At 41.3% G+C, this 13,102-nt stretch overlaps 1 protein-coding gene across 2 annotated transcripts in view; it reads left to right on the top strand.

Annotated features, from left to right (window-relative positions):
* AFG1L (AFG1 like ATPase) overlaps positions 1 to 8,598 on the top strand; it is a 221,210-nt gene extending 212,612 nt beyond the window's left edge. For both annotated transcript variants that reach the window (XM_032275100.1, XM_032275099.1), the window contains 2 exons: positions 3,621 to 3,734; positions 6,456 to 8,598. In XM_032275100.1, coding sequence (XP_032130991.1) covers positions 3,621 to 3,734; positions 6,456 to 6,584 — 243 coding nt within the window. In that variant the 3' untranslated portion in view covers positions 6,585 to 8,598. The remainder of the gene's footprint in view (positions 1 to 3,620; positions 3,735 to 6,455) is intronic.
* Positions 8,599 to 13,102: the final 4,504 nt, after the last annotated feature.

Below are 13,102 nucleotides of genomic sequence, written 5' to 3'. Positions count from 1 at the left end.
TGGAGCCAGATTGCCTGGGCTGAAATCCTGACAATGTATTTTTATCACTTACTTCACTTCTTTGTGCCTCTATCTCTTCATGTGTGAATTGGGAATGATAATATTATTTACTTCTGAGGGTTGTTGTGAGCACTAAAAAGGCAAATCCATGTAAGGCATTTAAAACATTTGGCATAAGCTGAATGCTGTATAAGCACTGTCTGTAAAGCAGCAGTAATACTATAGTAAAACTCTCACCACCAGACAAACCAAATGATTGCATCATTCTACCAGACAGCTTGTGTGCTTCATCTATCACATTCTAAAACACTATGTCTTGCCTAGACTGAATGCTTAAGAAATATTTGTTGCTTGAATAAATGGTTGTATTGATAGAATAATGAATGAGCAGGCCATGTGTGATGGCTCACACCTATCATCCCAGCACTTTGGGATACCAAGGGAGGATTGCTTGAGGTCAGGAGTTCGAGACCAGCCTGGACAAATACAAGATCCTAGGTCTACATAAAATAAGAAAATTAGCTGTGTGTCGTGGTATGGGTCTGTCATCCTGCCTACTTAGGAGGCTGAGGTAGGAGGATTGCTTAAGCCCAGGAGTTCCAGGTTACAGTGGTGAGTCATGATCATGCCACTGCACTTAGGCCTCCAGCCTGGGTGACAGAGTGAGGCTTTCTCTCAGAAAAAAGAAGAAGAATGAAAGAACAAATAAATGAATGACTAGAAGACCCTTCTGAATATTGAAGCTCTCTCTCTCCCTGTGACCCAGAAACCCCAGTAACTAGCATTGCACCATCCTGTTTGTTTGTTTTTAATCCATATGTTTTAGCGTGAATTGACAAGCCATTGACCATTCATCAAAGGAAGCATAGCCTTGTGGTTCAAGAGCGGGCCCTGGGGCCAGGCTGTCTATCCTAAAGGCCATCTTAATCTCTCTGTGCTTCAACTGCCTTCGCTAGAAAAAGGAAATAATAATGGTACTTATAAAGTTGTTGTGAGCATTAAAAAAGCATGTAAAGCACAAAGAATGTTGTCTGGCTTATAGTAAGCTCTCAATAAAGATGAGCTATTGATAGAATGTATCCGTAAATATAGATTCATAGCAAAAGTACAATTGGAAATTAGAATTAATTTCAATATTATTTTACCATTAGATGTAGTTTTTTTCTCCCTATTCTTTGCACAGAATTAGGTAGAGCAGTGATTCTAAATTGAAGGGACTTTGTGGGAAGGAGATAAGCAACAGAATCGCTGGGAAGGAGAGGTGAGAATTTAGTGTATTTCCTCATTCATTCTATAAGCCTTATCATGCCAAGCACTAGAAATTCAATGGCAAGTGAAGCTAGATGGTGTCTGCCTTCATAGAGCTTAGATAGCCTAATATCAGAGAAACGTGGATTAGACCTCCACAGAACTGAGTGTAAAATCACCACTGTGGGATGACCTCTTAGAGAAGGAGGCATATGGTGCTGTGAGAGTCCAGCAGGGGAGAGCGCACCCCTGGTCAATGGGGTTGGAGATCTTCTGAGGGCCACCTGTGGCAGAACCATCTTGGCTACTTCAAAATCCAGATTCCAGAGCTCACCCATCCCCACCCCAGCAAATGAATATCAGGCATGGGGCCAGGAACCTGCATGTTCTCGTGTTTTCCAGGTGCTTCTTATAAATACTAAGAGGAGCGAGGGCTGAACTCTATGCACAGAATGAAAAGGGGTAACCAGCATGGGGAGTTTGCAGCAAAGGCCTTGGGATGAGTGTGAAAGGCAGCAAGTGTTGCTCTGACGCAGAAGCTGAGGGAAGCCCACCTAAGGGAGTGTGATCAAAAGTTGCTGGGCATCCCCACGGAATCCACACACATGATCATGTGGAGAGGCAGGAGGCTGAGGACACAGAGCTAGGGGATGGAGGCCCATCAGCTGTGAGTGGTTGCCTTCCACAGACTCCACTCTGCAGTAATGGTGGGGAGGGCAGGGGCAGAAAGAAGGACAGGGGCCTGGAGGCTGCTGTTTTTGTAGGACTAGGCTTCAAAAATGAAAAAGTGGAGGAGCATGAGTAGGATGGCTCTTACAGTGGAGGATTGAGAGACTCATTATTTTTATATTTCAGCTAGGAATGCCTGAGAGAAAGCTTATGGCCCCCATCCCTCAGTCCCACCCTGCAATCCTGCCACACCCCCACCTTTTCACTTCTTAATTAAAGGAGAAAAGGATTTATCTGGCAATATGGTGGAATACTAACATTCCCTGTAAGTAAATCACACATTTAGAGATTACACTCTTTATTGAAGTGTAGTCAAAACCATTTTATTTCAGAAATTGGGAGCATTAAGCAGACATTATTCTAGAACGTATTCATGGAGATTGGTGAAATAAGGATATTCCCATGTAAATAATGAAAAAATGTCTTTGATGATTAAAATAACTTAATAGGAGGTAGAAGGCCATTTGGATATAGAAAATCTAGTCTCAAATGTCAACATAGATTTTTAAGTATTACTGTATTATTATTTAAATAATGATTTTAAAAGATAGCTATGAATCCTGAAGACAAATTCAGGACTTTTTAAACATCAAGAAGAATATGTTTTGTATTTAAACTAGTGGATATAAAAGATATAAAAACTGTTTCCAATATATGATCACATATGAACACTCACTCAAATACTTAAGCAACCAAGAGATATTAATGTAAAGCTTAGTCCTTTTGAGGAATGTCCTAGCAGGATGCTGATATGAATGTAGATCCTGGACATTCACTGGCCTAATTAGAATAGCAATGCACTGAATTAGAGTCTGCTGTGCAGCGAAAGGGTAACTAACCTCTTTACAGTGTCTCTGGGGAGCATCTTAGGTGCACAGACCAGCTCCACACAGTTGGGTATAAATGTCAGCATCAGAATGTAATTGTCTTAGCCAGTACGTGGTTTTATAACAAAATACCACAGATTGGGTAATTTATACATAATAGGAATTTATTTCTCACAGTTCTGGAAGGTCTGAGATCAAGGCGCCAGCAGCTTTGGCTGTTTGGTGAGGGCTACTCTCTGCTTCAAGATGCCTTGTTGCTGCATCCCCCAGAGGGCACAAGCGCTGTGTTCTCGCATGGTGGAAGGAATGCAAGGCAAAAAGTGGTGAACTCACTCTATCAAATCCTTTATAAGGGCACCAAATCCCATGCATGAGGGCAGAGCCTCATGACTCAGTCATATCCTAGAGGCCACACCTCTTAATCCTGTTACATTGTGGAGTAAGTTTCGGCATGAATTTTGGATGGGACAAAAACATTCCAACCAGGGCAGTAATGGAAAAAGCATTGGACTAAGAACTGAAAATCTAGGCTGATGTCTTGAGCTGTCTGCTCTCTAACCCTGAAGTCTCCCCGTAAACCTTTGTGCCATGCTTCACGGTGGTATGAGTTGTGTGGAAATATTCTGAAAAGTACTATGCAGTTTTAAAACACCACTTTAAAGAGATAAACAATTAGGAAAAAAATATGGACATCCTAAAAGCAAAGAGCCAAGCTCCTGTATGTGAAAAACAGATTATTTTTGTGTGAGGGATTTTTCTTACCTTCAACTTGTGAAATGTAAAGAGTAACACATTACTCATTTTCTTCTATTTCAGGTGCGTATAATTTGCTCTGCATCGACTCCTATATCAAGCTTATTTTTGCATCAACATCATGACAGTGAGTTGGAGCAAAGCAGAATACTGATGGATGATTTGGGGCTGAGCCAGGTAGGCAATATTAACATAATCTCTTTTTATTATAAAACAGCTTAATTGTTTTTGGTTTGATGCATGGATACATTTTGAAAAAGAAATGTAGTGTATAGTTAACCATTGATTTGCTGCTGCTTCTATAAGCCCATGTCGCAAATGTATCATTCTCAATATCACTAAATATAGAAAGTTATAAACTTACAGTGGAAGGAACCTTAGTGGTCATGTAGTCCAATGCTCCATTTTGCATGTGATAAAAATGGAGCCCAGGCTCAGCACAGTGGCTCACACCTGTAATCCCAGCACTTTGGGAGGCTGAGGCAGGTGGATCACGAGGTCAAGAGATTGAGACCATCCTGGCCAACATGGTGAAACCCCATCGCTACTAAAAATACAACAATCAACTGGGCGTGGTGACGTGTGCCCGTAGTCCTGGCTACTCGGGAGACTGAGGCAGGAGAATTGCTTGAACCTGGCAGGTGGAGGTTGTAGTGAGCCGAGATTGTGCCACTGCACTCCAGCCTGGGTGACAGAGGGAGACTCCATCTCAAAAAAAAAAAAAAAAAAAAAATGAAGCCCAGAGAGGTAGACTGAGGTGCCCACAGTCACACTGCTGAATAATGGCAGGCCAGAGCTGGATGCCAAGCCACTTGTGCCTGGTTCTGTCCTTGTTCTGCTATACCATGCTACCCTTTCTGGATTTCTTTCGAAATGATTACTGAATTTGTAGAGTTATTATATAAGACAGTATCTAAGCATGTGGGCTGGCTAGTACAGGACCATGGAGTGCCTAGCAAGGCCCCAGGCTTGAAAAGAAATCCATGATTAATCTCCCAACCTCCATTCTGCAAACATTTATGGAGTGCCTGTGGGTGCCAGGTTCTGGGGACACTCTGTAGGGAACAAACAGATGCTAGCCAGTTCTCCTGGAGTTTGGAGTCTGGTGATTCACCTCAGGCCAACCAGAAGTGACTTTCCATTTTCTTCTTCTGTAAGAACGTTACAGGATGTGTTTCTCAGCTATTGACAATTAAAATATTAGTCAAAAGTTCACAACTATCAACACTCACACTATGAGGGGAGCCCAATTCTTCCAGTTCCACAGGTAAAAGATCGTCTGGAACAAGGAAGTATTTACTTATCGACCTGACTAGAAATGAGGCATTTTCAGGAGTTTGGGAGAATTAAGCCAATTTAAAAAGTGAACTTTCCAATATGATGACTTAAACCTATGTTTATCTCCTAGTCTGCTATAACAAAACACCATGAACTGAGTGGCTTACAGACAACAGAAATGTATTTCTCACAGTTCTGGAGGCTGGGGAGTCTAAGATCAGGGTATCAGATTTGACATCTGGTGAAGGCCCACTTCCTACTTCATAAGCCTCTGTCCTTTCTGTATAAACCTCACATGGTGGAAGGGGTGAGGGATCTCTTTGGGTCATCTTTCATAAAGGCATTAATCCCATTCATGAGGGATCTACCCACAAGACCGATTGAACTCTCAAAGGCTCCACCTCCAATACCATCACCTTATGGGTTAGGATTTCAACATACAAATTTTGGATGGACACAAACATTCAGACCATAGCAGTGTAGAAATAAATAGCTACTTATAAACCGCGCTGGGATCATTTGAAATGTTGGTTCTCCAAGGGCAATATTTACATCCAAATATTGTCTTTGACAATTTGAAAGAATACACTTAAGCTACATCAATCCAGTTTCTAAAGTCCTTTACATCAGGGCCCCCCAGCCCCTGGCCACAGACTGGTACTGGTTTACAGCCTGTTAGAAACCAGGCCTAACAGCAGGAGGTGAGCAGTGGACAAGCAAGTTGAGGCGGGGAGATCACTTGGACCCAGGAGGCAGAAATTGCAGTAAGCCAAGATGGCACCACTGCACTCCAGCCTGGGTGACAGAGTGAGACCCTGTCTCAGATTCCCCTAGGATCAAGACAAAGTAAGCTCATGAAATGGAGCCAATAATATATGAAGAAATCAGGGAATGTGACCCCAGGGTCATGAAGGTTCACAGTGGATCAGTTGAGAAGATGGATTTAAGAATCTAGAATCTTTCTCTGAAAAAGCATACTAGCAAATCCCTAAGAAAAGAGAGAAAAATTCCAAGCCCACTTAGTGGTCACCAGTCTGTTTTGGTATCACCAGTCTGGGGTTACCAGCCTCACAGAGACAGGGCTTCTCGATTTGGTCCTAGATGATGGGATCAATTGTCCCAGCAGGTGAAAACTAAAAGCAGCCTTGGCTTTTAGATCCCAGGCACATTCTCCAGAACCCGGACCCACTGTTCATTCGCATTTGCCCTCCTTTAGTCACGAGTTGGTTTAGAAAAGGCTCTGCAGAGGTTTGTCCTTAGGACCTCCCCCTCAGGCACTGGGACCCTGTCTGGAGGCTGGCACCAGCCTCCTTCTAGCTTATCAGAACTACTGGGTTTTTGTTTTTGTTTTTGTTTTGCCATTACATATTTCTGGTGTATACTTTTGGAGAAAATTTTCCCTTTTACCTTTTCTTTCTGAAAATTTGGTGTGTTTACTGCCTATTAGTTTAAATTGGTTTTGACTCCCTAGCCTCATTTAAGGGATTGTATATGAAAAAAAGTTATAAAAAATGCTTTAATATAACCAGTAAGCCTAAAAAGTTTTTTTAAACCTATACTTAGGTTCTGTAAATTTTCATTTGTGATGGCTTTAATGTAATTTGTTTGTTTTATAACCAGGATTCAGCAGAAGGACTCTCCATGTTTACTGGAGAAGAGGAAATCTTTGCATTTCAGCGCACGATTTCCCGACTTACGGAAATGCAGACTGAACAGTACTGGAACGAAGGAGACAGAACCAAGAAGTAACTGTCACTTTCACATAAATAAAACTCCAGACAAATGGTTAGGACTTGAAGGAATCATTTTCTCATCATTAATTATGCACTTTGTCTTCTGGATCATTTTAATTTAAAGTTGCTGTCAAAGATCTAGTGGATTAGTAAGTTAAACACTTAACATTTTTTAGGTCTGCTTTTTCTTATTTGGCCTTATTTCTGCACCATGAAATTAAAATCATCATTCCTGAAGACGAATGTAGGACCAGACATTTTAGCTTCACGTTAAACCACCTGAATGAACCTTGAATACACAAGTAAATGCAAGGTGTCTAGATGCCTCCAAGCTTTGGCTGCATGGTGGTGGCACATTAGAAATACATCTTTTATAACAGGGGAAATGCCCTATATTTCAATTCAAAACAAAGACAGCTTTCCAATCTGATATAAACTAAAGGGCATAATATTTTAGTGTATGGGCTTATATGTGTTATTATTATTACTATTTTTTGGTTATGAATGATAATAAATCTCCCAGGCCTTCAGATTTCTACATAATGGAAAGAATATGATTTTAAACCTGAGATCAAGCTTAGTAGGCAGGACTTGATCTCAAGTGGTCACAGAGTTTTCTTTAAAAAATTGAGAATTCTGATAGGATCAAATAAGGAGCAAGTGTCAAATTCCAGCCAACAGGCAGATCTGCAGGCAGAGCCACCAACTCTGCAGCTAGGAATGGGGACCAGTGAGAGAGTGTGGGCAGGAAGCGGGGGGTGGGAGTCAGAGTCGTAGGCACTCTATCAGCAGAGGAGACTGCTGCTCACATGAGGCCTGCTGGACCCCAGTGGACAGCAGGCTCCTTCCCGCTGTTCATTGGCACTTGCTTTCCCTGCAGCATGCCCTGCCCTTGCTGCCGACTACCATGAGATGGACGTAATAGGAAATAGGAAAGAGCACTTGGCAAGCCTGCTTCACAGGAAATCTAAGTTGTCCTTCACTGAGCTCATTTCTTGCTTTGAGTAAAACCTGAAATTTACTAACTACTGTCAGAAAGTGGATCTTCGGCTGTGGATGAGTGTGGAAAAAACAAAAAAAAAATAGAAAATCACAGAGTCTTGTGAAAATTAAGCATTTGGGGGAAGGTAAGGCATAGGTGAGTCAGTTCAATGATTACAATAGTCAACATAAGTATGCTCTATGAATATTTTTATTTATTTATTTATTTATTATTATTACTTTTTATGTCTTGGCCACTCCAGCCATCTCCTGGCAGGTTTATTGTGGCATGGCATGGCCCTATTTAATCTCTTAGTCAATAATCCATCTCAGTAATCGATTTTAGACATTAACTTAATTAAGACAAGCAGATAGATGGATGAGTACCCAAGTCAAGAGAAGAGTTTAAATCAAGGCTTCTGTAAACTAAATGTGGTTTAAAGGTATTTTTATTGAAGTGAAACACAGTAATTCCAAAGAGGTAAAGTAATAGGGAGAAAGGATGGGAAATAACCACTTTGTGCCAGATTTAATGCTACATATTTACATTAGCTCAGTTAAAAAAATAGTCTTAGAAAGTGAATATTATCATCCCTGTTCAAAGATAAGAAAACTGAGCCTTGGAAAAGTTGAGTAGCTTGACCTGAGATTCACGGTTTACAACTACAAAACTCATGTACTGTGTTTTATACCACACTGTCTCTTACTCTTACTATTAATACAAAGAGAGAGATTGTTCCATTTATTTAACTCAGTGAATGAAGTTGAAGATAAATTTACAACAGAACCACTGATTTGAACTCAGTAAACATAAAATGTTTAACTTGATTTTTTGGATCTTAGCTTTTTACTTTTCACATTCCTTTAGTAATTTTTCTGTACTTTAATTTAAAAAAAAAAAATCATGTGAATGGATAGACAGACAGACAGACAGCATGACCAATAGACAGAACTGTCCCTGAGTGTGAGCGTATGTAGAAGAGTCCCTCTGTCAAGTTATAAAAGTTCATTTGAGGTCAGGTATTTGGAATAAAATTTCATTTTTCCATAGAAACAATCATGTAATGTTATCTAGGGTGCTGGTTCAATGCAGAGGAGCCTATGTAATTCTCAGTGTAGCTTCCCTATAATGTCATTTTGGTACAAAGGAACTTAAACCCTTAGAAAAACACTGTGAGAAAGCGTGCACCCAATTCTGTGGCCCCAACCCACAATCTCCTTCTCCAGCTCCAGGGGCCTGGTGGGATTGGCTGCAGTGGAAGAGGCTCTGAGCTGGGACAAGGGTTTATGCAGAAAGCGGGGCCAGAAGCCTTTGGCTGAATCTCTGGAGGGGAGGAAGGAGTTTCATGGTGGCTGGAAATCTACGAAGTTTGTTTCATAAAATAGCATGCAAGAAGAAAAAAAAAAGTCTTCAAGAATAGCCATCACCAGGAAACAATATGGTAGCTCCACTGAAAGAAAAGTAATGGCAACATGAAAAACAACCCCTAGATTGGAGAGCAACATTTCAGTTTGTGTGTCTTTCTTCCAAGCCCTGCCCCTATTAACATTCTCAGCATTCCAGTCTTTCTCCCTACAAGTCTCTCAGCAAATGCTCTTTTTTTGAAATGCTTTAAATGTATGCTTTGAGGTGGAGGTTTGAGCTGACTACTGCTGTGGAAAGCTCCCACTCAACTTGAAACACAGACGGGGAATGTCTTTAGACTCAGGAGAAAACACCATGTGCTGAGGGTGCTCTCCAAACTGATCACCAGTTCCCAGACTTAACAGGTCAAGCAGAAGAAAAGGAAAACTTTCCTTAGACAAGAGAAAGAAACATCTGATCACTTTTCTTATATTTCTTTAGGCAGTGTATGAGCCTATTTGCTAATATCACTAATCCAGAGATGAAAAACAGGATGGACTTAAGTAATTTTTAACCTATTTCCGAGGCCAAAAAGACGGTGGTATTATTATAATCAAATTTATGCATTTTCAATGGGACTTCAAATTGTAATCATAAGGCAATACTTTAATCTTCTTAAAGTATATTTCCTGTAGTTACAAGCGTGCAAATAACATAATTTTAAAATTAGTTGAAATATTGAAAAAAATTAAAGTTTCACTTGTAAAATAAGTGGATGTGCTCATATCCATTTATTTATTTAAGAAATACGTGGTGCTTTCTGCGTCCTGGGCATGCTTCTATGTGCCTTATAAACTAACTCTTTTGAGCCATGTAACAGTTTTATGCCATTATAAGGTCTTATGCCATTATAAGGTGCCATTATAATAATTTTATTTATTTATTTATTTATTTTTGAGACGGAGTTTCGCTCTTGTTACCCAGGCTGGAGTGCAATGGCGCGATCTCGGCTCACCACAACCTCCATCTCCTGGGTTCAGGCAATTCTCCTGCCTCAGCCTTCTGAGTAGCTGGGATTACAGGCACGCGCCACCATGCCCAGCTAATTTTTTTTTTTTTTGTATTTTTAGTAGAGACGGGGTTTCACCATGCTGACCAGGATGGTCTCGATCTCTTGACCTCGTGATCCACCCGCCTCGGCCTCCCAAAGTGCTGGGATTACAGGCTTGAGCCACCACGCCCGGCCCATTATAATCATTTTATAAACAGGGAAGCTGAGACCCAGGAAACATCTAAAACAGAATACTGAATTGCTTAAGATATACAGTGAAGTCAATAAAATTAGCAAAGCACTAATGTATTAAATTTTCCATTTCATTGCCTCTGTCCTGAAAACAGTATTGCTGGTCCATGTAACTTGAATCTACACTTGATGGCCGCTTTATCTGAGATTAAAAACATACAGAAGGATTGGGCACCTGGGTCCCTGACATTCGGATTCCTGATCAGTTATGGGAATCTATCTTGCAGCAAGTCTGTAAGTGAGCTTGTAAATTACCTTTGTTAGATTTACTAATCTCAAAACATGTCACTTGCTTGTAGGAAGGGATTTTCTTTGGAGATGAGTTTATGACTTCTTATACAGTCAGAATTAAGATTAATGTTCCCTATTAGCATATAGCTTTTCATTTCCTGGTACAGAATATTACAAATGGTAAAATCTGTCCTCTTGCCGAGTGTCTACTGACTCAGTCCAGCAGCTCGCTAGGACCCTCACAACTGTTACCCCAGCTGGTCACTCGATCCAGTCCAGCATGCCTGTCTGCTGGCCTTTTGTCTGTGCTGTGTGGAGCCATCAGTCTGTCTTGCCTGCTTGCCTAGCGGGCCTTCTAGAGGTTGTCCTGAGAATTTTCCTATCTCAGGGCTGTACTTTCTGTTTCTGGGCTCCTGGTGGTTGACTGTTGGTCTCTAATGAGGCAGTGGGAAGGGCTTGAGATCTGTCATTGGAAAATTCAGTTCTGCTCATTATTGTTTTGTGACCTTGACCAAGATAGTACTCTGAGCCTCAGTTGTATCATCTTATAAATGGAAATCAGTAATGCCCATTTCATAGAGTTACTATGAAGATTGTTGGTGAAAAGCACTTTGCAAATGTCAAAGGATTAAACGAACGTTGGTTGTTATTGATACTAATGATTACGATCATAAATCTTACTCTCTTCTTTGTGGTATAGCCTTTTGAAGAATGCAAAGACACATTCCAACCCAGTGGTTTCTGACAGAAGGGAGAAGATACGCATTAAATGGCTAGACATCAAGAACACATGGGTCTGGCTTAATGAGATGCTGGAGAAGGTTGTTAAATTCAAATGCATGTTTTCAGGATTGTTGAATACAGAAAATGGATTGTTGCTTGTTTGGTGAACATCAAACATTTCCCAGAAAGAGGGCACCATCTTGTGGTCAACAGGATGAACTGACAGGGAAAAAAAATTTAGTGGTTCTCAATGCTGCACATCCTAGGCCTAGGTCCACCTCCAAGATCAGGTAAGGTGAGTCATATGTGGGCCCCAGCATCCGCACTTGTTAATGTTCCTCATAGGATTCTAAGGTGCAGCAGGGTTGATCACCACCAATCAGGCAGGCTGTGGAGCTCTTGCCTGTGACTACGCAGCCAATATGCACAGAGAGCCCTGCCTGCAGCTGGGTCCTGACTCTGGGCCCCTGATGCAGAGACCACGGCACTTTCCAGGGAGCAGAGGCTGTTGCTATGGTTCCTGGAACCCAGGTCATCAGCACACTGGCACACACAAAGGTACCTCCCAGTGCCCACCCGTCTCCTCCCTAGAGACCTAGGCTCCTCTGCCTTTCTTCTCCACCCACACTAACAATGTCAAAATAGCTAACCATGCAGCACTTCCTAGCTTACGAAGCACTTTAGGAAGCCAAGGTGGGAGGATCATTTGCTCCGACCATATCTGTCATCTACAGCAATTCTGCAAGGGAGATGTGATTATCTTACTACCCATAAGGAAACCAGGTGCTCAGAGGGTAAGTGTTTCACAAGCACGTCGAGTAAGCACACGTCTTCTGGATCCCAACCCTGTGCTCTGCAGCCCTCCTGGTGGTAGTAGTAGTATTTGTAGTCCCCATTTTGAAGCCATCATGGGCCTTGAGGCTGGAATAGGAAAGATGTGGGTGTAGGGGCACACACAAGGGTGTTGTTTTGTACTGCCCCATATGTTGATGGCAAAGAACTGGAATCACAGTGGTTGACAAACTTTGAAATATTTAATCTTCGCAATAATTCTGGGAAAGGAGATATTATTCCTAGAGAACGGGTTAGAGCTTGAAGAAGATAAGGAATTCCATTGTGGCTATCAAACATTTCAGTCTCAGGACTCTTTCTCTCTCTCTCTCTCTCTTTTTTTTTTTTTTTTTTTTTTTTTTGACAGTGTCTTGTTCTGTCACCCAGGCTGGAGTGCAGTGGCACAATCATGGTTCACTGCAGCCTTGACCTCCGAGGCTCAAGTGATCCTCCCACCTCAGCCTCGCAAGTAGCTGGGACTACAAGTGTGCACCACCATGCTCAGCTAAATTTTTAAATGTTTAAAAAAATACAGATGGGCCCTGGCAATGTTGCCAGGGCTGGTCTTGAACTCCTGGGCTCAAGTGATTCTCCTGCCTCAGCTTCCCAAAGTGTTGGAATTATAAGCATGAGCCATCACGTCTGGCCCACTATCCACTTTTAAAATGCTTGCAGACCCCAGAGAGCTTTTATGCAGGTAGAATATATAATCACCATTCAGTATTAAAAAATCAGAGAAATTATTAGATATTTAATTCATTTTAAAATATCAATAAGCACATGAAATATTACCTAAATAGTATTATGAAAAGTAACAGCATTTTCTAAAACAAAAAACAAGTTAGTGAGAAAAGTGGCTTTGTTTTAATTTTTGCCAATGTCTGATTTAGTAAAATGCAGGCAGATTCTCATACCTGCCTCTGCATTCAATCTGTTGGAATATCACACACCATGTAGTACCTGAAAAAATCAACTGTATACTTGTGGGAGAATGAGCATGAGAAAGGTAAATAATGTCTTAGTGGTTTTATGGAAAATGACTTTGACTTCATGGACTCATTAAGAGTCACAGGTCCCTCGGGGGCCCCTGGACCACACTTGGACAAGGCTGAGTTTATTG

This window comes from Sapajus apella, unplaced genomic scaffold (assembly GCF_009761245.1).
Source record: "Sapajus apella isolate SASKATOON/1434 unplaced genomic scaffold, GSC_monkey_1.0 scaffold6, whole genome shotgun sequence".
Lineage (NCBI taxonomy): Eukaryota > Metazoa > Chordata > Mammalia > Primates > Cebidae > Sapajus > Sapajus apella.
Note: the sequence above shows the minus strand (reverse complement) of the source record. Positions and strands in the feature narration are given on the sequence as shown.